This window comes from Pseudophryne corroboree, chromosome 3 (assembly GCF_028390025.1).
Source record: "Pseudophryne corroboree isolate aPseCor3 chromosome 3, aPseCor3.hap2, whole genome shotgun sequence".
In the NCBI taxonomy this organism is placed as follows: Eukaryota; Metazoa; Chordata; class Amphibia; order Anura; family Myobatrachidae; genus Pseudophryne; species Pseudophryne corroboree.
The window spans coordinates 341,646,030-341,671,014 of NC_086446.1; the positions used below are offsets into that span (position 1 = coordinate 341,646,030).

Below are 24,985 nucleotides of genomic sequence, written 5' to 3' on the forward strand. Positions count from 1 at the left end.
TCAACCGCCATGCCGTCAAACACAGCCGTGGTAAGTCTTGGAACAGGCAGGGCCCCTGCTGCAGCAGGTCCTGTCTGAGCGGCAGAGGCCATGGGTCCTCTGAGATAATTTCTTGAAGTTCTGGGTACCAGGCTCTTCTTGGCCAATCCAGAACCACGAGTATAGTTCTTACTCTTCTCCTTTTTAGTATTCTCAATACCTTGGGTATGAGAGGCAAAGGAAGGAACACATACACCGACTGGTACACCCACGGTGTTACCAGAGTGTCCACAGCTATCGCCTGAGGGTCCCTTGACCTGGCGCAATATCTTTTTAGCTTTTTGTTGAGGCGTGACGCCATCACGTCACCTGTGGCCTTTCTCAACGGTGTACAATCATTTTGAAGACTTCTGGATGAAGTCCCCACTTTCCCGAGTAGAGGTCGTGCCTGCTGAGAAAGTCTGCTTCCCAGTTGTCCACTCCGGGAATGAACACTGCTAACAGTGCTAACACATGATTTTTCGCCCATCGGAAAATCCTTGTGGCTTCTGCCATCACCATCCTGCTTCTTCTGCCGCCCTGCTGGTTTACATGGGCGACCGCCGTGATGTTGTCTGACTGGATCAGCACCGGCTGGTGTTGAAGCAGGGGTCTAGCCTGACTTAGGGCATTGTGAATGGCCCTTAGTCCCAGAATATTTATGTGTAGGTAAGTCTCCTGACTTGACCATAGTCCTTGGAAGTTCCTTCCCTGTGTGACTGCCCCCCAGCCTCGAAGGCTGGCATCCGTGGTCACCAGGACCCAGTCCTGTATGCCGAATCTGCGGCCCTCTAGAAGATGAGCACTCTGCAGCCACCACAACAGCGACACCCAGGCCCTTGGAGACAGGGTTATCAGCCGATGCATCTGAAGATGCGACCCGGACCTCTTGTCCAACAGATCCCACTGGAAGATCCTTGCCTGGAACCTGCCGAATGGAATTTCTTCGTAAGAAGCTACCATCTTTCCCAGGACTCGCGTGCATTGATGCACCGACACCTGTATTTGTATTAGGAGGTCTCCAACTAGAGATGACAACTCCTTGGCCTTCTCCTCCGGGAGAAAACCTTTTTTCTTCTTCTGTGTCCAGAACCATACCCAGGAACAGTAGACGCGTCGTAGGAACCAGCTGCAACTTTGGACTATTCAGAATCCAGCCGTGCTGTTGTAGCACTTCCCGAGATAGTGCTACTCCGACGAACAACTGCTCCCTGGACCTCGCCTTTATAAGGAGATCGTCCAAGTACGGGATAATTAAAACTCCGTTTTTTCGAAGGAGTATCATCATTTCGGCCATTACCTTGGTAAATACCCTCGGTGCCGTGGACAGACCAACGGCAACGTCTGGAATTGGTAATGACAGTCCTGTACCACAATTTTGAGGTACTCCTGGGGAGGAGGGTAAATGGGGACATGCAGATAAGTATCCTTGATGTCCAGTGATACCATGTAATCCCCTTCGTCCAGGCTTGTAATAACCGCCCTGAGCGATTCCATTTTGAACTTGAACCTTCGTATATAAGTGTTCAAGGATTTCAATTTTAGAATGGGTCTCACCGAACCGCCTGGTTTCGGTACCACAAACATTGTGGAATAGTAACCCCGGCCTTGTTGAAAGAGGGGTACCTTGATTATCACCTGCTGGAAGTACAGCTTGTGAATTGCCGCCAGTACTACCTCTCCTCGAGGGCAGCAGGCAAGGCTGATTTGAGGTAACGGCGAGGGGGAGTCGCCTCGAACTCCAGCTTGTATCCCTGTGATACTACTTGCAGAACCCAGGGATCCACTTGTGAGCGAGCCCACTGGTCGCTGAAGTTCCCGAGACGCGCCCCCACCGCACCTGGCTCCACCTGTGGAGCCCCAGCGTCATGCGGTGGACTCAGATGAAGCGGGGGAAGATTTTTGATCCTGGGAACTGGCTGTCTGGTGCAGCTTTTTCCCTCTTCCCTTGTCTCTGTGCAGAAAGGAAGCGCCTTTGACCCGCTCGCTTTTCTGAAGCCAAAAGGACTGTACCTGATAATACGGTGCTTTCTTAGGCTGTGAGGAACCTGGAGGTAAAAATTTTTATTCCCAGCTGTTGCTGTGGATACGAGGTCCCAGAGACCATCCCCAAACAATTCCTCACCCTCATAAGGCAGAATCTCCATGTGCCTTTTAAAGTCAGCATCACCTGTCCACTGCCGGGTCCCTAATACCCTCCTGGCAGAATGGACATTGCATTAACTTTTGGATGCCAGCCGGCAAATATCCCTCTGTGCATCCCTCATATAGAAGACGACGTCTTTAATATGCTCTATGGTTAGCAAAATAGTATCCCTGTATAGGGTATCAATATTATCTGACAGGGTATCAGACCACGCTGCAGCAGCACTATCCATGCTGAGGCAATTGCAGGTCTCAGTATAGTACCTGAGTGTGTATATACAGACTTCAGGATAGCCTTCTGCTTTTTAACAGCAGGCTCCTTCAAAGTGGCCGTATCCTAAGACGGCAGTGCCACCTTTTTTGACAAACGTGTGAGCGCCTTATCCACCCTAGGGGATATCTCCCAACGTGACCTATCCTCTGGCGGGAAAGGGTACGCCATCAGTAACTTTTTAGAAATTACCAGTTTCTTATCGGGGGAACCCACGCTTCATTCACTCATCTGATGGGGGAACAAAACACTGGCTGCTTTTTCTCCCCAAACATAAAACCCCTTTTTTTGTGGTATTTGGGTTAATGTCAGAAATGTGTAACACATTTTTCATTTCTGAGTGCAACGGATGTTCCTAGTGGATTGTGTATATGTCTCAACCTCGTCGACACTGGAGTCAGACTCCGTGTCGACATCTGTATCTGCCATCTGAGGTAGCGGGCGTTTTTGAGCCCCTGATGGCCTTTGAGACGCCTGGGCAGGCGCGGGCTGAGAAGCCGGCTGTCCCATAGCTGTTACGTCATCCAGCCCTTTACATAAGGAGTTGACACTGTCTGTTAATACTTTCCACTTATCCATCCACACTAGTGTCGGCCCCACAGGGGGTGACATCACATTTATCGGCCTCTGCTCCGCGTCCACGTATCCTCAAACATGTCGACACAGCCGTACCGACACACCGCACACACACAGGGAATGCTCTGACTGAGGACAGGATCCCAAAAAGTCCTTTGGGGAGACAGAGAGAGAGTATGCCAGCACACACCAGAGCGCTATATAATGCAGGGATTAACACTATAACTGAGTGATTTTTCCCCCAATAGCTGCTTGTATACACAATATTGCGCCTAAATTTGGTGCCTCCCCTCTCTTTTTAACCCTTTGAGCCTGAAAACTACAGGGGAGAGCCTGGGGAGCTGTCTTCCAGCTGCACTCTGAAGAAAAAATGGCGCCAGTGTGCTGAGGGAGTTAGCCCCGCCCCTTTTTTGGCAGACTTTTCTCCCGCTTTTTTTAGGAATTCTGGCAGGGGTAATTTATCACATATATAGCCCTGGGACTATATATTGTGATGATTTGCCAGCCAAGGTGTTTATATTGCTGCTCAGGGCGCCCCCCCCCTCCCCCTCCCCCCCCTGCACCCATCAGTGACCGGAGTGTGAGGTGTGCATGAGGCACAGTGCTGTGCGCTACCTTGTTGAAGACCGAGGTCTTCTGCCGACGATTTTCCGGACCACTTCTTTCTTCTGGCTCTGTAAGGGGGACGGCGGCGCGGCTCCGGGACCGAACGATCGAGGTCAGGTCCTGTGTTCGATCCCTCTGGAGCTAATGGTGTCCAGTAGCCTAAGAAGCCCAAACTATCTCCAGTCAGGTAGGTTCGCTTCTTCTCCCCTTAGTCCCTCGCTGCAGTGAGTCTGTTGCCAGCAGATCTCACTGTAAAATAAAAAACCTAAAATATACTTTCTTTCTAGGAGCTCAGGAGAGCCACTAGTGTGCATCCAGCTCAGCAGGGCACAAGATTCTAACTGAGGTCTGGAGGAGGGTCATAGTGGGAGGAACTAGTGCACACCAGGTAGTCCTAAAGCTTTCTTTAGTTGTGCCCAGTCTCCTGCGGAGCCGCTATTCCCCATGGTCCTTACGGAGTTCCCAGCATCCACTAGGACGTCAGAGAAATAAGAAATCACATGTACATAAGTATTCACAGCCTTTGCTCAATACTTTGTTGATACACCTTTGGCAGCAATTACAGCCTCAAGTCTTTTTGAATAATGATGCCACACCTATCTTTGGGCAGTTTCGCCCATTCCTCTTTGCAGCACCTCTCAAGCTCCATCAGGTTGGATGGGAAGCGTTGGTACACAACCATTTTCATATCTCTCCAGAGATGTTCAATCTGATTCAAGTCTGGCCTCTGGCTGGGCCACTAAAGGACATTCACAGAGTTGTCATGTAGCCACTCCTTTGATATCTTGGCTGTGAGCTTAGTGTCATTGTCCTGCAGAAAGATGAACCGTTGCCCCAGTCTGAGGTCAAGCGTGCTCTGGAACAGGTTTTCATCTAGGATGTCTCTGTACATTGCTGCATTCATCTTTCCCTCTATCCTGACTAATCTCCCAGTTCCTGCTGCTGAAAAAAATCCCCACAGCATGATGCTGCCACCACCATGCTCCACTGTAGGGATGGTATTGGCCTGGTGATGAGCGGTGCCTGGTTTCCTCCAAACATGACACCTGCCACTCACGCCAAAGAGTTCCATCTTTGTCTCATCAGAGAATTTTGTTTCCCATGGTCTGATAGTCCTTCAGGTGCATTTTGGCTAACTCCAGGCGGGCTGCCATGTGGTGTTTACTAAGGAGTGGCTTCCGTCTGGCCACTCTACCATACAGGCCTGATTGGTGGATTGCTGCAGAGATGGTTCTCCTTCTGGAAGGTTCTAATCTCGCCACAGCAGAATGCTGTAGCTCTGACAGAGTGACCATCAGGTTCTTAGTCAGCTCCCTGACTAGGGCCCTTCTCCCCTGATCACTCAGTTTAGACAGCCGTCCAGCTCTAGGAAGAGCCTGGTGGTTTCCGAACTTCTTCCATTTACGGATGATGGAGGGCCCTGTGCTCATTGACACCTATTTTTCTGTACCCTTCCCCAGATTTGTACCTCAAGACAATCCTGTCTCGGAGGTCTACAGACAATTCCTTTGACTTCATGCTTGGTTTTAGCTCAGACAAGCACGGTCGAGTGTGGGACCTTTACATAGACAGGTGTGTGCCTTTCCAAATCATGCCCAATCAACTGAATTTACCACAGGTGGACTCCAATTAAACCGTAGGAACATCTCAAGGATGATCAGTGGAAACAGGATGCACCTGAGTTCTATTTTGAGCTTCATGGCAAAGGCTGTGAATACTTATGTACATGTGACTTCTTAGTTTTCTATTTTCAATAAGTTTGCAAAAACTCAAAAAAACTTTTTTTCACGTTGTCATTATGTTGTATTGTGTGTAGAATTTTGAGTGAAAAAAAATGAATTTATTCCATGTTGGAATAAGGATGGAATATAAAAAAAATGTGGGAAAAGTGAAGCGCAGTGAATACTTTCTGGATGCACTGTATATTCTCAAGAATTGCACAAATCACACAGGACGTCTTTTAACTGCTGCAGAGCATGTATTCATTTACCTCTGCTTAGGTCCTGTATATTCAATAGATGTTAAATACTACTGCACACATGTTCAGTGATTTCTGCTAGCTATATTCAGTGGATGTTACCATTCCAGTTAATACTCTGAGACAATCTCATGACTAGTTATATTGTATCCACAAAGTATTTCTCCTGCAGGGTCCACAGGTTATCCACAGGATAATATTGGGATAGGACACGACAGCGGATTTGCACCAAACGGTCAAAGCTTTTCGGCCTCCCAGCATGCAACGGGCTCGTCCATAAATACCTGCCTCCTGGCTCAGGCAAATCAGTTTTTTTTATTTGGTGCGGCAAGAGCTGGACCATGGTCAGAGGGCTGCTGGAGTTTTTTTTAGCAGCCATAAGCTTTCTTATTTTATTGATCTAGTCTTACTATTTTTGAGTGCTTTCTAAAAAGCGTCTTATACGTACCTTAGAAAGAGTCGTTCCAACAACTCCCCGCCGGGTCGCGACAACGCTTACCCATGGGTACAGTGCTGTTTCAGGGGGCGTCGGATATACTATCCGGTCCAGCAGACGTTACCAGGCTGTGGCCAGAGTACAGGGAGAAGGTAAGGCATCAGTTCCACTTAGAGGGGGAACATGGACCTAGGGTGCACCAGCGCTAGGCCTTAGGGATCATAGGCTCCAGGGGTAGTATCAGGCTGCGATCCCTAGGGTTGATGTCGGCACGGCCCCTGGTTGCCCCAGTTTCCTCCAAGTCTCCTGCCATGAACTGTTTTCATGCTTCCGTCTGAGCCGCTGTGTACTAAGAGGACCCAGTCGCAGCACAGGCGGCTGTGGGACTGGTGCATTAGTGTTCACTTGGGCGTCAATGTTCACTATAGGTTCACGGAGCAGTTGTGTACACTATTAGCATCTGGATCCACTCAGCGTTTGCAAACATATTGATTGGTCCTGGAAGCAGGGCGAGTCTCTCTGTATCCCACTCTACTGAGCATGGGTAATACAGCTCTAAGTCTCTATCTACCTTTTGAGTGGGAATAGTTGGCTAAGTGCCTAATGCATACAAGTCTGCTAGTTATTACTGTTGTTTTCTTTTGCTATGCGTCTGAATATGGTTAAAAATATTATATGAGGAAACTCTGGTAGACATAGGATCAAATTTCCGTTCACTGCACCATTGAATATTGGCTTGCATAATATTCAGTGACAAATGCAAGCTGAGGAAGGTTTCCTTGCTCTGAACATAGTTTGAATTACCTGTTCTGAGAATCCTTTTGACTTCAAGATGGAGGTTTCAAGAGCCATGCCATCAAAGACAGTGGATCCAGGTGTCTGTGATAACAAGGACCTCGAGTCAGTAGATTTGGTCATTGAGGGACTAGGAATGGAGCATCCATCGACATCCTCTGCAGATCTGTGTACCAATATCTTCTGGGCCAAGCCGGAGCTATTAGGTAAAACAAGGAAGGGGTGTCGTGATACTTTCTCACCACTCTGGGTAATACGATGATTGGTGGAAACACATAGGCCAGAAGAAAGTCCCATCTCACCGACAAGGCATCCACAAAGATTACTTTGAGAACCCTTGTTCTTTGTTCCTTATGATGGAGCGACAGTGGATTGGCACCAAATGATCAAAAGCTTTCAGGCCTCCCAGGATAAAACAGACCTGTCCATATATCCCCGCCCACTGGCTCAGGCAAATCAGTTGTATTCCAAAGCACTAGGCAAGAGCATCATGTAGAACCCTAATCAGGCGAGAAGAACACATGCAAACCCTTCTGTACTAGAAGGAAGAGGTTAGTGAGTAGAAGGATCCTCAAATCAGGTGCATAAGGGTGGGATCCTTGTGGAACCTGTGGACTTAGGAGAAATACCATTATCAACGGTAAGTTCTTACCATAACGTATATTTCTCAGACAGGGTCCACAGGATAACAATAGGATTTCACAAAGCAATTTAGTGGTGAGACGCTCCTGATTGGACAGGAGAACCTTACGCCCGAATTCAGCATCATGAGTCCAAGGCATAATGTCTAATAAATATGTTAATGGAAGACCATGTGGCTGCCTTACATATCTGTTCTGCTGAAGCACCATGTTGTGCTGCCCATGAAGGACCTACCTGACGAGTAGAGTGAGCAGAGACATTAGCCGGAACAGGGAGATCAGCTTGAGAGTATGCTTCTGAAATAGTCATTCGAAGCCATCTTGCCAGCGTCTGTTTAGTAGCAGGCCATCCTCTCTTGTGAAATCCGTAGAGAATAAAGAGAGAATCTGTCTTTCTGATGGCACTTTCTCCCGCAAAAAGTCCCGATACCTGAAAAGCCGGGACTACAATTTCTTCATTAAGGTGGAATTTAGACACCACCTTAGGAAGATACCCAGACCTAGTTCTAAGAACTGCTTTATCTGGATAAAATCAGAAATAGGGAACGACATGACAGCATTCCTAAATCAGACACTCTTCTAGCGGATACCACTGCACCAATGAATATAGGCCTGCCATATTCAGTGATAAATACGAGCTGAGGAGGGTTTCCTTGCTCTAAGCATTGTTTGCATTACCTGTTGTGAGAATCCTCTTGACTTCACGATAGAGGTTTCAAGAGCCACGCCGTCAAATACAGTCGATCCAAGTGTCCGTGATAACAAGGACCCTGCATTAGTAGATCTGGACGTTGAGGGAGCAGAAGTGGAGCATCCATCGACATTCTCTGCAGAGCTGTGTACCAATGCCTTCTGGGCCAAGCCAGAGCTATTAGAATCACGGCACCCTTTGCTTGCTTTATTTTCCTCACCCCCCTGGGTAACAGGATAATCGGAGGAAACAGATACGCCACATGAAAGTCCCATTTCGCTGACAAGGCGTCCACAAAGATTGCTTTAGGATCCTTTGCTCTAGGTGTAGAGCCCATTCACTTGCCTGAATGGCATGTCGACTGAGTAAGTCCACTTCCCAGTTTAGGACTCCCGGAATGAACACTGCGGACAAGGCTGGGAGATGCAGTTCTGTCCACTTTAGTATGTGGCTTACTTCCTTCATTGCTGTTTGGCTGCGAATTCCTCCCTGATGGTTGAGGTACGCTACTGCCATTGCATTGTCCGAGCGGATCGGGACTGGTTTTACTTGAAGAGTGTCTTTTGCATAAATCAGTGCCATGTATATGGCCCGAAGTTCTAACAGGTTTATTGGCAGGCAACTTTCTACTGTGGTCCACTGTCCCTGGAACCATAATTTTCCAGACACTGCTCCCCAGCCCTGAAGACTGGCATCTGTTGTCAGAAACTCCCAATCGGATATCCAAAAGGGTCTACCCTTGTCTAGATGGGATGTCTGATGTACTCCATTCCATCTGGCCAGAATCAGATGCTGAAGAGGTCTTGAACGGAATTGTGCATACTCCACCATGTCGAATGATTGACACAAACCCATCACTCGCATTGCTGCGTGAATTGATACTGTTTGACTGTGTAACAATTCCTGAGTCCTTGACTGTACCTTGGATATCCTAGTTCCAATGTAAAAATACTTTCTACAGACTTGAATCCAATGCAGCCCCCAAGTGAGTTATACGCTGTGATGGAACTAGAGACAACTTTGCCCAATTTATGAGCCACCTGTGACTCTGCAGACATGTTATTGTCTGTTGGAGATGGCACAGGAGCAATTCCTGTGATTGTGCCAGGATTAAAAGGTCGTCGAGGTATGGAAATATTCTTATCCCCTGCTTGCGGAGATAAGCTGCCATCACCACCATGATCTTGGTAAATACTCTGGGGCTTTGGCTAACCCAAAGGGTAAGGCCTGGAACTGAAAATGCTGCTGGAGGATGATGAACCCGAGATAACACTGATGGGACAGTGCTATAGGAACATGTAGGTATGCATCCTGAATATCCATGGATACCATATAATCCCCTGGTTCTAAGGCCAAAACTATGGGGTGTAACGTCTCCATGTGAAACTGTGGTAACCAAATGTATTTGTTTAGCATTTTGAGATTGTGAATGGGTCGAAAAGACCCATTTGGCTTCTGAACCAAAAACAGGTTGGAGTAAAAACCCTGTCCCCGTTGTGCAGGGGGTACTGGAATGACTACTCCTGACTGAAGCAATTTCTGAACTGCTTCTTGCAAGGCCCTTGCCTTCGCCTCCACCCGAGATGGGCTGGTGCAGAAGAACCTTCAAGGAGGATGCTTCTTGAAGGGGAAAACATAACCTAGAGATACCGCTTCTTGCACCCAGGCATCGGTTGTAGACTGCTGCTAGATCTGTGCAAACTGAAGAAGCCGGCCCCGTACCCTGGGATTCCCCCAGGAGGAGGCCCGCACTATCAGGCTGATGGCTTATCTTCTGGTTTGGAAGGTGGCCCTCTGGTAGCCCAATGCTTCTTCGACTTACCCAACTTATTGTATTGGGGCTGCTTACAATCACTTTTTCCCTTCGCTTTTCCTTCTGACCAAAAGACTGGACCCTTAGGTTTGGGGTTATAAGTGGAAGGAAACCTGACCTTCTTGGAGTCTGCTTCTGACTCCAGAAAATGTCAATTATTTTCCAAAAATAATATTTCCGGCAAAAGGCAAAGATTCCAAAACCTTCTTCGATTCTGAATCAGCTTTTCATGTACGTAACCAAAGTGCTCTGCGAGCAGCTATTGTTGAGGCTGATGCCCTAGAAGCAATAATAGCCATATCTAATGCCGCTTCTTCCAACAATACTGCAGCCTGTTTAATATGAGCTATATAGGATTTTTGTTATCTAGAAGCTGAAAAACATCCTCTTCCAGTGCATCAGCCCAGGCAGCCACTGCCTTTGCCATCCAAGCTGAAGCCATGACTGGCCTTATGACTGCCCCAGACAGAGAAAATATGGTTTTCAGAAAACCATCCACTCTCCTATCCGTGACATCATTTAATGATATTGACTATAAAGGCAATATAGATTTTCGCACTAATCGAATCACATGCGTATCTACTTTAGGAGCCACCTCCCTTTTTAAACAGTTCCCTGCTGGAAAAGGATAATTGGAATCCCATTTTTGGGGAATTCTATATTTTGAATTGGGTGTAGCCCAAGCCTCTTCCGTGATTTCAATCAGCTGGTCTGACCCTGGAAACTCAGTCTTAACTGTTTTGGGACGTTTAAATACAGGTGCATTGGTTTTTAACACAGGCTCTGCTGAATCCTCTAAGGATAGAATGGCCTTCATTGCGCTAATTAATTCAGCTATATCCACTGAGCTGAGACCTTCTTCCTCTAAAGTGATATTAATCTGACCCTACCCATGCACCAGCATTGAGGATCAGAAGAACAACTGACAAACATATATTAAAGTCAGCAATCACACCAGCGTTAGTCACATATTATATTAGTCATATTACCACATTATCAACTACAAACACATTTTAAAGTATGTAGGTGTACATATTACTGAATCCTATTTTACACAGATCTAACGTATTCAGACGCAATGCGAAAACCACAGTAAATGTAAACAGACTCATATGTAATAGCCACTTAACTATTCATACTAAAAAAAGTAGAAAGAAATTTAGTGCTGTATAACCTGTACTCAGTAGAGATACAGGTAAACTCACCTCGCTTCCAGTATCTATCAATACATTAGCGAATGCTGAGTGGATCCAGACGCTACTAGTGTACACTGTCGCTCTGGGAACCTATAGTGAACACAGACGCTTAGTGAACAGACACACTGGTCACACATCCGCCAATGCTGCGACTGGGTCTCCTTGCGGTAGCGCTTAGTGAACACAGATGCAGCGGCCTATGCTGTGACCGAGTCCCCTCGTGATAGCGTCTGGGATGGAAGTGAGGAAACAATTCATGGCGGAAGACTCGGCGGAAACTGGTCATGAACCGGGGAGGAGGGGCGACCAAGAGAGCGTCTAACACCCCCTTCCGACATCAACCCTAGGGATCGCGGCCTCATACTATTCCTGGTGCCTAAGATCCCTAAGGCCTAGCGCTGGTGCACCCGTGGTGGCAGCCGCGACAGCTACTGTTTGGTAGTCTCCTCCCAATACAGTGCAGCTGTGTCCGTATTCCATCTACTAAGAGGAATCAATGCCTTACCTTCTCTCCGTGCTCCGGCCACAGCCTGGTAACATCTGCTGGACCTGCTAGTATATCAGACACAGACGCCAGCCGAAACAGCACTGTACTCGTGGGTAAGCGTTGTCGCGGCCCGGCGGAGTTGTTGGAGCGACTCTAAGCGTATAAGATGCTGTTGAGAAAAGATCACTCAAAAACTAGTGAGAATAAAAAATAACATAGGAAAGCTTAGGACTGCTAAAATGAACAGCAGCCCTCTGACCATGGTACGGCTCCTGCCGCACCAAACAAAAAACTGATTTGCCTGAGCCAGTGGGCGGGGATATATGGATGGGCCCCGTTGCATCCTGGGAGGCCTGAAAGATTTTGATCATTTGGTGCCAATCCGCTGTCGCTCCATCATATCCCATTGTTATCCTGTGGACCCTGCCAGAGAAATACTGTTTAATTCTTTACCAAAAAGAATATCTCCAGAAAAAGGTAAAGACTCCAAAACCTCTTTGGATTCTGAATCAGCTTTCCATGTACTGTATGTAGCCAAACTGCTCTGCGAGCAGCTACTGCTGAAGCCGATGCCTGAGAGGCAATTGTACCCATATCCAAGGCTGCTTCTTCCAAAAACATTGCAGTCTGTTTGGTATGTGCAACATGGGACTTTTGCTCTCTAGATGCCATTGAAAGATCCCCTTCCAATGCATCAGCCCAGGTTGCCACTGCTTTAGCCATCCATGCCAAAGCCATGGCTGGTCTTATGATTGCCCCAGACAGGGGGATAAAAAAATGTTTTTTTTTAGAAAACCATCCACTCTCCTATCTGTGACATCATATAATGATGTTGAAGGCAGAGGTAATGTAGATTTTTGCACTAATCGAATAACATGTGTATCTACTTTAGGGGCCACCTCCCTCTTTACACAGTCCCCAGCCAGAAAAGGATAACTGGAATTCCATTTTCTAGGAATTCTAAATTTCTTACTGGGCGTAGCGCAAAAATCTTCCATAATTTCCATCAGCTGATCTGACCCAGGAAACTCAGTCTTAACTGTTTTGGGACATTTAAACACAGGTGCCTTGGTTTTTAACACAGGCTCTGCTGATTCTTCTAAGGATAGAATAGCTTTCATTGCCTTAATTAACTCAGATATGTCCACTGAGCTGAGACCTTTTTCATCATCTTCGTATGCAGAACCAGAGTGTAATGAGTCTTCCTCCTCTGACGAATCATCTGAAACGTGTAGACTGTGAAGATGTTTCTTCAGGTCTATGCGATTTACTTACCACTGGCCATTCAGCCTGCTTCTGTTGAGAGGCTGCTACTTCCCCTGCTGGAAGTGATAAACCGCAGGTGGAATGCTGCATGTACAGCAATCCCATGCTTATCATATTTGGTATCTGCATGGGAAAAAATACCAGCTATCAATCTCCTATCTAATCGACATCTATCATTCTGAATGCATAGACAGAGGTGTATCACCACCCAGATTTGCCTGAAGCGATTTTTTAAACTTACTACTGTAACCTCCTTTAAAAACTTCACAAGGTTTTCTATTTTTTTTTTTTTTCATACTTAACTATCCAGCTGCCAGTGAGGCGTTAATCTCCCATAAGGTCTTATATTAATTCTGGAACAGGTGTTTCAGGTTGCCATTACAAAGTATATGGGGAGATGAATAAGTATAATTCACAGGGTTCATCATTACTAATTTTATATTAATAAAATGGACATGAGGTAAATATTTTCTGCTAAACCCAGGATTGGAATTAGTGCATACAGAATACAAGCATAAGGGCTAACTGCAATGAAAAGGGTATTTCTATTACTACAGAAAGACAAGATCACACTTAACACTCACATTTTATCTTTATTAACGCCAACTGTGGTTTGTTTTTTTGTTTCTTTTTTTTTCTTCCTTTTTTTAAATTCTTTATTTTGTGTTTTAAAACAATAGCACAAAAGAGAGGACTTGGTTAAGCAAGTCTCAGAACCAAGGCCCATGGCCCTGCCACTATGCCATTAGACTGCACAAACCCAGAATCTGGGTAACCTAGAAATTAATCAGGATATGGGATAGATAGGGGAGAAAACACCAACGGAGCACAGTCCCTGCACCTTACTCTTCTTCAGCACATGTAAGAATATAAGGTTACAGAAAGGATAAAACCCACCAGTACCAAACAGACTGCCACGTTGCAATCCTTTTCAGTACTAATGGAGTAAGGGTCCAGGCCACTGTAAGGGCAGGAAATTAGTGTGAGAGCACACACAAACCTCCCTGATTATATACTTCTACAGGGGGTTAAATGCCAGAACAGACAACAGGCAACCAACAGTTAGTTTTTAATGCAGGAAAATACAAGAGGTATCAGGACCAAACATGAGGGAGAAACTCCTCACCAAAGTAAACAAAAAAAAGGGCCTTTTGAACCCAGTCACCTTTCATAAATGGCCTTGGCTAATGCACACTCCGCGATAACTTGTCTGGTTGCGGCCCCCTTACCTACGGATAACCCTCTACACTGGTGGCTTGTACTTCTACCTCACAGAGCCAATACAAATCTCTCTTCTCTGGTTTACTCTCAGACAGAATACCCTTCATAAGGGGACTGAGAGATTCACAGTCAGCAGCTGGATGCTACTTCTATCATATGTACAGATTGACTGAGAAATTGAATAATATCCCTAAGGAGTTCATTGGGGACAGAGCAGGGGCTTTTGTTTTTGCACAAGCTCTCCCACTGGAAGGGGTTGTTGAGGGATTAGGAGGATGGGTACAGGGTCTCCCATGGTGGGGGGGGGGGGGGCCTAGGGTCTAGCCTGTCAGGGCGCTGAAACAGCAGGCGGATGGGAATGGTCTCCCACGATCACACGGAAGATGAGGGTGACTTGCGCAGCAATAGGTACTGATGCATGGCATCAGCATCTCTCTTCAGCCAGGCAGCATTCAGCAAGATGTTTTCACAACACTGCTGTACTGTGCGCTCTGCAGATGGAGCAGGATGGGCATCGAAGAATGCCTGGGGTGGAAGAGAAAAAGGAGAAAATATTACATCAAAAGCAGAAAATACACAAATCATACTGAATATGCCCTAAAATGAATGTACACGAAAAATCTCCATTTAGACATCAGCACTCCAGTTGATAATAAAAGCCTTCCATGATACAAAGACCACCCTGGGCTTCCTCTATACTATAGGATCTGCGTATACCATTAAGGGGGGTACACTTGTAGAGGATCCGTGCTTAATTTCTAAGCAATCTGACTAGATTGCTTAGAAATTAAGCACAGACCTCTCAGTGTGTATGCCCCATTGCGATAGCGATGCTCGGCCCCGCGCGTCGCTATCACCGGTACTAGATTGGCCTGCATGCAGGCACAATAGAGTTAGATCTCTCATTTCACCGCTGGATGAAATGAGCCCCCCTCCCCTCGTTCAGCACACATTGCGCTGTGTGCGGAGCAGTCTGTGATAGATCGCTCAACACACATCTCTCTCCGTGTGTACAGCCCTTAAGTTGCAAATCCAATACTGTAGACAAACATTTCTCTTTCTGTATTCCATTAAGTACTGTCTAAAGTCCAATTTTAAGAATAAGGATGACATGCTCTATTCAGAGAAGACAAATATCACCACATAAATAAGTGTATGAATAAGTAGCCAGCTATACCCGGATCACATGCTGTAAATAAAAGCAGCAAACAGTCCTCAGAAAAGTGTGTATGTTTGTATCTATGTGTGTGTGTACATACGCACACACATACACAGGAAAGTAAATCTATGTCTGTATGTCTGGTCAATCCCATCAAAGCAGCCAGTATTTAGCCTGCAAGCAAAAACATAATGTTTACCGCAACATTGTTTGTCCAGGTGCAAAAACACACTTATTTTTTTTTGCTTTAGTCACACCTCAGAATCAGGCGTATTGGGTGTAGAGATGCCACTCCCAGGAAAACAGGGCAGACTCCGATAATCCTCCTCCAATTCTCCATCACACTTGATTAACTATTACTGCTTTTATTTAGTATTTCAGAAAACCTGTGGAATATATTTTACAGGCAGAAGCCCTTTGGCAATTGAGGATGTAACCTCGCTCCATGACTCTGGTAACCCACAGATATTAAGGAGGAGACTCTACACCAATCCTGGAAAAGGAGACAGGCTCCTGCCACAGCCGGTTGAGAGCAAACGTCGTCATGCACTCTACTTGCCTATAACCTTAGTCTACCTGCAACTGCGTGGCCCACCCAGTTAGAAGAGGGCTAAGTTCTCATAAGTTTGTTTCCTGGTGAAGTGCTCTGCTGACAAAAGGATGAGTGGAAAGAATAATAAGATTTTAAACCTACCGGTAAATCTTTTTCTCCTAGTACGTAGAGGATGCTGGGGACTCCTAAGGACCATGGGTATAGACGGGCTCCGCAGGAGACATGGGCACTATAAAGAACTTTAGAATGAGTGTGCACTGGCTCCTCCCTCTATGCCCCTCCTCCAGACCTCAGTTAGAGAAACTGTGCCCAGAGGAGACTGACAGTTCGAGGAAAGGATTTTGTTAATCTAAGGGCAAGATTCATACCAGCCCACACCATCCACATCGTATAACATAGAATATACTAACCTGTTAACAGTATGAAACAAAACAGCATCAGCCCGAGACTGATCAAAACTGTAACATAACCCTTATGTAAGCAACAACTATATACAAGCCTTGCAGAAATATGTCCGCACTGGGACGGGCGCCCAGCATCCTCTACGGACTAGGACAAAAAGATTTACCGGTAGGTATAAAATCTTATTTTCGCTTACGTCCTAGAGGATGCTGGGGACTCCGTAAGGACCATGGGGATTATACCAAAGCTCCAGACCGGGCGGGAGAGTGCGGATGACACTGCAGCACCGATTGAGCAAACATGAGGTCCTCATTAGCCAGGGTATCAAACTTGTAGAATTTTGCAAAAGTGTTTGAACCCGACCAAGTCGCCGCTCGGCAAAGCTGTAATGCCGAGACGCCTCGGGCAGCTGCCCAAGAAGAGCCCACCTTCCTAGTGGAATGGGCCTTTACCGAATTTGGTAACGGCAATCCAGCCGTAGAATGAGCCTGCTGAATCGTGTTACAGATCCAGCGAGCAATAGTCTGCTTAGAAGCAGGAGCGCCAATCTTGTTGGCTGCATACAGGACAAACAGAGCCTCTGTTTTCCTAACTCGAGCCGTCCTGGCTACATAAATTTTTAAGGCCCTGAATACATCAAGGGACGTGGAATCCTCCAAGTTCCGGGTAGCCACAGGCACCACAATAGGCTGGTTCATATGAAAAGATGAAACCACCTTTAGCAAAAATTGAGGGCGAGTCCCCAATTCTGCTCTATCCACATGGAAAATCAGATAGGGGATTTTGTGAGACAAAGCCGCCAATTCGGATACCCTCCTTGCAGACGCCAAGGCCAACAACATGACCACCTTCCAAGTGAGAAATTTTAATTCCACTGTTTGAAGAGGTTCAAACCAGTGAGACTTTAGGAACTGTAACACCACGTTAAGGTCCCATGGCGCCACTGGAGGCACAAAAGGAGGCTGTATGTGCAGCACTCCCTTTACGAAAGTCTGGACTTCTGGGAGAGAAGCCAATTCCTTCTGAAAGAAAATTGATAGGGCCGAGATCTGTACCTTAATGGAGCCTGATTTCAGGCCCATATCCACTCCTGTCTGCAGAAAGTGGAGAAGACGGCGGCCCAGATGGAAATCTTCCGTAGGAGCATTCTTGGCCTCACACCAAGATATATACTTTCTCCATATACGGTGATAATGCTTCGCCGTCACCTCCTTCCTAGCCCTCATCAGAGTAGGGATGACTTCTTCCGGAATGCCTTTTCCAGCTAGGATTCGGCGTTCAACCGCCATGCCGTCAAACGTAACCGCAGTAAGTCTTGGAACACGCAGGGCCCCTGTTGCAACAGGTCCTCTCTGAGAGAAAGAGGCCACGGATATCCTGTGAACATTTCCTGAAGATCTGAATACCAGGCCCTTCAAGGCCAATCCGGAACAATGAGTATTGTCCGCACTCTTTTTCGTCTTATGATTCTCAATATCTTTGAGATGAGTGGAAGAGGAGGAAACACATAGACCGACCGAAACACCCACGGTGTCACCAGGGCGTCTACCGCTACTGCCTGAGGGTCCCTTGACCTGGCACAATACCTCCGAAGCTTCTTGTTGAGGCGTGACGCCATCATGTCTATTTGAGGAAGTCCCCAATGACTTGTTATCTCTGCAAAAACTTCTTGATGAAGTCCCCACTCTCCTGGATGGAGATCGTGTCTGCTGAGGAAGTCTGCTTCCCAGTTGTCCACTCCCGGAATGAAGACTGCAGTCAAAGCGCTTACATGATTTTCCGCCCAGCGAAGAATCCTGGCGGCTTCCGCCATTGCCACTCTGCTCCATGTTCCGCCCTGTCGGTTTTCATGAGCCACGGCTATGACGTTGTCTGACTGAATCAGAACCGGTAGGTCGTGAAGAAGATTCTCCGCTTGACGCAGGCCGTTGTATATGGCCCTCAATTCCAGTACGTTGATGTGAAGACAAGCCTCCTGGCTTGACCATAGTCCTTGAAAGTTTCTTCCTTGTGTGACTGCTCCCCATCCTCGGAGGCTCGCGTCCGTGGTCACCAGAACCCAGTCCTGAATGCTGAACCTGCGACCCTCTAGAAGGTGAGCACTCTGCAGCCACCACAGGAGAGACACCCTGGCCTTGGGGGACAGGCTGATTTTCTGATGAATATGAAGATGGGACCCGGACCACTTGTCCAGAAGATCCCACTGAAAAGTCCTCACATGAAACCTGCCGAAGGGGATGGCCTCGTAGGACGCCACCATTTTCCCCAGCACCCGAGTGCATTAATGGACCGACACCCTTTTCGGTTTCAACAGGTCTCTGACCAAGTTCTGGAGTTCCTGGGCTTTTTCCATTGGGAGAAAAACCCTCTTTTGTTCCGTGTCCAGAATCATACCTAAGAACGATAGCCGAGTTGTTAGCACCAACTGTGACTTTGGTAGATTCAGAATCCAGCCGTGTTGCTGCAGCACTCTCCGGGAGAGCGCCACGCTTTTCAACAACTGACCTCTTGATCTCGCCTTTATCAGGAGATCGTCCAAGTACGGGATAACTGACTCCCTACTGCGCAGGAGTACCATCATTTCCGCCATTACCTTGGTGAAAATCCTCGGGGCCGTGGAAAGCCCAAACGGTAACGTCTGAAACTGGTAATGGCAGTCCTGTACAGCGAATCTCAAGTACGCCTGATGAGGGGGATATATGGGGACATGAAGGTACGCGTCCTTTATGTCCAGTGACACCATAAAATCACCCCCCTCCAGGCTGGAAATAACTGCCCGGAGTGATTCCATCTTGAATGTGAACTTTTTCAAGTAAAGGTTCAGGGATTTTAAATTTAGAATGGGTCTGACCGAGCCATCCGGTTTCGGGACCACAAATAGGGTTGAATAGTACCCCTTCCCCTGTTGACCTAGGGGAACCTCGACCACCACTTGTTGACAGTTTTTGAATCGCAGCTAAAACTATCTCCGTCTCTGGGGGAGAAGCCGGTAGAGCAGATTTGAAAAACCGGCGAGGAGGCATGTCTTCGAATTCTAGCTTGTAGCCTTGGGATACAATTTCCATTGCCCAAGGATCCACGTCCGACTGAACCCAGACCTGGCTGAAGAATCGAAGACGTGCCCCCACCGGCGCAGACTCCATCAGTGGAGCCCCAGCGTCATGCCGTAGCAGGCTGCTTTTTCCCTCTTCCCTTACCTCTGGCGAGGAAGGAAGAGCCCCGACCTCTTCTGGACTTATGCGACCAAAAGGACTGCATCTGATATTGCGGTGTTTTTTTTCGCTGTGGGGAAACAAGGTAAAAAGGTAGATTTGCCTGCGGTAGCTATGGAAACCAGGTCCGCGAGACCTTCCCCAAATAAATCCTCACCTTTGTAAGGCAAAACTTCCATATGCTGCTTTGAGTCGGCATCACCCGACCATTGACGGGTCCACAGGGCTCGCCTAGCAGAAATCGCCATGGCGTTGGCTCTCGAACCTAGCAGACCAACGTCTCTCTGAGCGTCTCTCATATATAAGACTGCGTCTTTAATGTGACCCAAGGTCAATAAAATGGTATCCCTATCCAGGTATCAAATGTCAGCTGACAAGGTATCTGTCCAAGCTGCTACTGCGCTACAAACCCAAGCCGACGCTATTGCCGGTCTGAGCAAGGTCCCCGTATGTGTATAAATAGATTTTAAGGTAGTTTCCTGTCTGCGATCAGCAGGATCCTTGAGAGCGGCCGTGTCTGGAGATGGCAGCGCCACCTTTTTGGACAAGCGCGTTAACGCCTTGTCCACCCTGGGCGAGGAATCCCACCGTACCCTGTCCTGTGTCGGGAAAGGATACGCCACAAGAATTCTCTTGGGAATCTGCAGTTTCTTGTCTGGAGTTTCCAAAGCCTTTTCAAATAACGCGTTCAGCTCATGAGATGGGGGAAAGGTTACCTCAGGTTTCTTTTCCTTAAACATGTGTACCCTCTTGTCAGGGACAGAGGGGTCATCAGTGATATGTAAAATATCCTTTATTGCAATAATCATATAATGAATACTTTTGGCCACCCTTGGGTGTAACCTCGCATCATCGTAGTCGACACTGGAATCAGAATCCGTGTCGGTATCAGTGTCTGCTACTTGGGACAGGGGACGTTTCTGAGACCCTGAAGGGCCCTGTGACACAGTCAAAGCCATGGATTGACTCCCTGTTCGATCCCTGGACTCTGCTTTGTCCAACCTCTGATGTAATAAAGACACATTTGCATTTAAAACATTCAGCATATCCATTCAATCATGTGTTGGCGTCGCCGACGGAGACACCACAATCATCTGCTCCACCTCCTCCTTAGAAGAGCCTTCAGCTTCAGACATGCCGACACACGCGTACCGACACCCCCCCACACTCGTACCGACACCCCCACACACTCAGGGATATATCTATATGGAGACAATTCCCCAATAAGGCCCTTTGGAGAGACAGAGAGTATGCCAGCACACACCCAGCGCCAACTGACACTGGAAACCAATTCCCAGACAAAACAGAGCGCTTTTATATAAATATACACTCACTGCGCCAATAAAAAGTGCCCCCCCCCCCCTCTTTTTTGCCCTCTGTCACCGTGTTCAGCAGGGGAGAGTCCGGGGAGCCAGCTTCTCTGCAGTGTGCTGTGGAGAAAATGGCGCTGGTTAGTGCTGGAGGACCAAGCTCCGCCCCCTCAGCGGCGGGCTTCGGTCCCGCTCACTTTTTCTATACTGGCGGGGGATTCTACAATATAGTGCCTCCGCAGCCTCTATATTATTATTAGCCAGTCCCAAGAGGTTTATAATTGCTGCCCAGGGTGACCCCCTGCGCCCTGCACCCTTCAGTGTCCGCTGTGTGTGTTGTGTGTGGGAGCAATGGCGTGCAGCGTTACCTCAGAGAAGATCTGAAGTCTTCAGCCGCCTTTGAAGTCTTCTTTCTTCTTATACTCACCCGGCTTCTATCTTCCGGCTCTGTGAGGAGGACGGCGGCGCGGCTCCGGGACGAACGGCGAGGGTGAGACCTGCGTTCCGACCCTCTGGAGCTAATGGTGTCCAGTAGCTTAAGAAGCAGAGCCTATCATTTAAGTAGGTCTGCTTCTCTCTCCTCAGTCCCACGATGCAGGGAGCCTGTTGCCACCAGTGCTCCCTGAAAATAAAAAAACCTAACAAAAGTCTTTTTTCAGAGAAACTCAGGAGAGCTCCCCTGTAGTACACCCAGTATCCTCTGGGCACACAGTCTAAAACGGAGGTCTGGAGGAGGGGCATAGAGGGAGGAGCCAGTGCACACCCATTCTAAAGTTCTTTATAGTGCCCATGTCTCCTGCGGAGCCCGTCTATACCCATGGTCCTTACGGAGTCCCCAGCATCCTCTAGGACGTAAGAGAAAATTGGATAAATGGAAGAAAATGACCATTGCCACCCTTCACAAATAATTCTGTCAAGGTCAATAGCAAATAAAACTACCCAACCAAATGGCAGCGCCTATGGAGAGGGGCGATTGGCAACGAAGCCCCTCGCCAAAGGTTCTATTCCCACTCTATGGGTGTCGCGGTAATAGTCCCTGTTAGTCGGCATGCCGACTGTTGAGATTTTGAGGGTTCGGGATGCATGCGTCTGTATTGTGACCGGCGGTCACATAACTACATCCCATTCCAACCAGCTAACTAGTGCAGTATAGATGCTAGCATTACTGTGTTACAGCAGTGAGGTCATGGAATCGATTCCCACCATGGCCCTAACTGTGTGGAGCTTGTATATTGTCCCCGTGCTTGCCTGGGATTCATCGCACAATCCAAAAATATATTGTTAGGTTAACTGGCTCCCAAAAAAAAAATAACCCTAGTATGTGAGCGTGCGAATGCATGTACATCTGTCTGGAGCAGACTAGATGGGCCAAGCCGTTCTTATCTGCCGTCTATGTTTCTAACTAGTAGAATGATTGGAGGAAAGTTTGTCTGGTGCATGGCCAGCTTTAGGCATACTTGCTACTCTTTGTAGACATCAATTGAGTACTCCTAAGAGGGGTGTGGGAATATGGTATACAGATATCCTCAGTTATCATGATGATTGACTGGATAAGACACGAACCACTTACTTTATAGTTTACCAATTTTTTTTTCCTTGCCATGGATAAATACTATTCCACTCTCTGTACACCTATTGAAAACGTTTTAACCCACTGGACCTGATTCACAGGTGGACAAAGAAGCGACTGCAGCAGCTTCTATTTGCGATCACCTGTCTGGTGTACATCCGTGCGACCTAATGTGCAAGGCCTGAGACACCCACGGTCAGCGTCCAGAGACCCTATGGCAGGTGCAGTTTCACTGTCTGACCATGGCCTCCAATGCCTGCGGCAGTGTATACAGCAGTTTTTTATGGACTCCCATAATCGCCCACTGAATGGACCATTTTTGTGTGCACTATTAGCCACCTCCCATCATTCTGAATCATGCCCACTGCCTCTACAATGAGAATATGTGCAACAAGATGTGGTCCTCTCTCCCCCTCTTTATCCAATAATTGTCAACCTGATTCCTTACAGGAGTTACATTTTCTGGGACAAGCTACATTTAAACAGGATGGGCTTCCCTCAAGGATCTGAAGGACCTTTACAATCTCAAACTGAATGTTTGGAAAACTCACCAAATAAGGCATTTTTAGTATTCTGTCCGTTCCCCTTCTTTGAGTACATGAAACAGGGTTACTCTTCCGCCACTGCCAACACTCTACTCTTCTCTCCCTCCTCCCCCCTCTCAATACCACTGGAAACCTATTTCTATTACAAGGGTCTCCTAAGTATTTTAGAATGAATCTTTAAAACCATAGAACAAAGCAATGAACAAAATCTTGTATCATGCACAATATAGTATATTATATTTATTCATGCATCAGTTTAAACTTTTGGTTATAAAAAAATAAAAAATAATCCTTAACTAACCTACACAAAACCCAAAATACAACATAAAATTCCATTTGTCTACTGACAGTATTTATTACCAGAAATGTCAGACACAAAATGAAAATGCACATTACAGTTAAGAATGTGATGAATATCACTTTCTTCAGAAATTAGCTCATCATTACACCTAATAGATAACACATACCTTGATTTCTGCAGCCATTTTCTCACTTGCAAAACCATCCACAGAAAGCTAAAGGAAAAAATATGAATGGGTTCACTAAAAACCAATGCCATCAGAAAACAATAAAGCACAATGGCAAACTAAAAGTTCTCATACTTTTATGAGTCGTGAGATGAGGAAGCCACCTTGATATCGGTTATACAATTCCTCCCAATTTTCCTTTACAAAGTTCCATGCAGATTTTCTGCCTTGTTTGCTAGCCCCGGCAACCCCACCGATAACAGATACTGTATCTTGAGGACGTACATCTTCCTAGAAAACATAAACAACTACAATAAATTCAAAGTATTTTCCATGTAAAAAAATTAATAATTGCCAAACCCTGCATACCCTCTATTCCACGCTCTCCATCTACCCCATCTGTGTCACCCATCTCTCACAAGCAAGGCCCTGTCACCTCATGTGGTTTACCTTATCTTACTTAACCTATCTTGTTTTCAATGCTCCCTTCGACGGCACCAAATCCCTCAGTTTTCTGCCACCCTGATACTTATTTCAGCGTCGTCTTCTGATGCAGCAATGTTTATATACCCTGTACTTGTCCTGTATTGTCTTGAACTGTAAATCACGGTTTTCTTGTTTTGCTTATTTATGTACTCTGTAACTGGGCGCTGCGGAACCCTTGTGGCGCCATATAAAGGATAATACTACTACTACTACTACTACTTGGTTCCGGTATGAATGGTCGACAGTCATTAGGTCGACAACTATTGGTCGACATTGACATGGTCAACATGGACACATGGTCGACACATGAAAATGATCGACACGTGAAAAGGTCGACATTAGGTTTTTTTTTTACTTTTTTGGGTGTCGTTTTTTGCGTAAAGTGACGGGGAACCCCAATTAGTGCACCGCGTCCCCTCGCATGGCTCGCTTCGCTCGGCACAGATTACCGTTCCAATCGTAGTCCACGTGGATCGTAAAGTATGGAAAAGTTCCCCAAAAGAGGAAAAAGTTAAAAAACTCATGTCGACCTTTTCATGTGTCGACCATGTGTCCATGTCGACCATGTCAATGTCGACCAATAGTGGTCGACCTAATGACTGTCGACCATAACATACATTACTACCTAATACATCATATTCCTAGTAAATGGCTAATTATTTAGTTATCGGCAAAAAGAAATAAATAAGTTGGATAAAAGGATTTTTAAATTACAAAAAGAAATACATAAAAAGGGAAGAACTGGTGACTAGACACAGACTACATACTCACCGAAAGTGAAAAGCTGAGCACTTTCTGGATTAAATCCTGGGAAGGGATGGCTCCAAGAACTCTCTCAATACGGTTCTTTTCCTCTTGCATGTCAGCTAATTTGTGGAGCTAAAATTTGAGACATTTATTTATAAAGTGGAATATAGAGAGGGATGTGTCAGGAAAAATTTGTTATGCACTATTCAATGTTATTAATATTATTTGAAAACAAAACGGCAGCAGTCAAGCTAATTAAATTCAAAAACATTTACATATGGATTACTAACCTTTAGCATAGTGTCCAAAGTTGTGCTGTCTCCATGCTTCAGTACAGTCACATAAACCTAATACCAAAAAAGATAGTGTTCAGAGTCTGTTATGACAAAGGAAG

At 46.6% G+C, this 24,985-nt stretch overlaps 1 protein-coding gene across 1 annotated transcript in view; it reads right to left on the minus strand.

Moving 5' to 3' along the window:
• Positions 1-13,492: 13,492 nt before the first annotated feature.
• The window catches only part of NPEPPS (aminopeptidase puromycin sensitive), a 189,800-nt gene continuing 178,307 nt past the window's right edge, over positions 13,493-24,985 (minus strand). Inside the window, exons 19-23 of the mRNA XM_063959653.1 lie at positions 24,882-24,938; positions 24,616-24,723; positions 23,494-23,649; positions 23,359-23,406; positions 13,493-14,665 (exon numbers count right to left, since the gene is read on the minus strand). Coding sequence (XP_063815723.1) covers positions 14,513-14,665; positions 23,359-23,406; positions 23,494-23,649; positions 24,616-24,723; positions 24,882-24,938 — 522 coding nt within the window. The 3' untranslated portion in view covers positions 13,493-14,512. The remainder of the gene's footprint in view (positions 14,666-23,358; positions 23,407-23,493; positions 23,650-24,615; positions 24,724-24,881; positions 24,939-24,985) is intronic.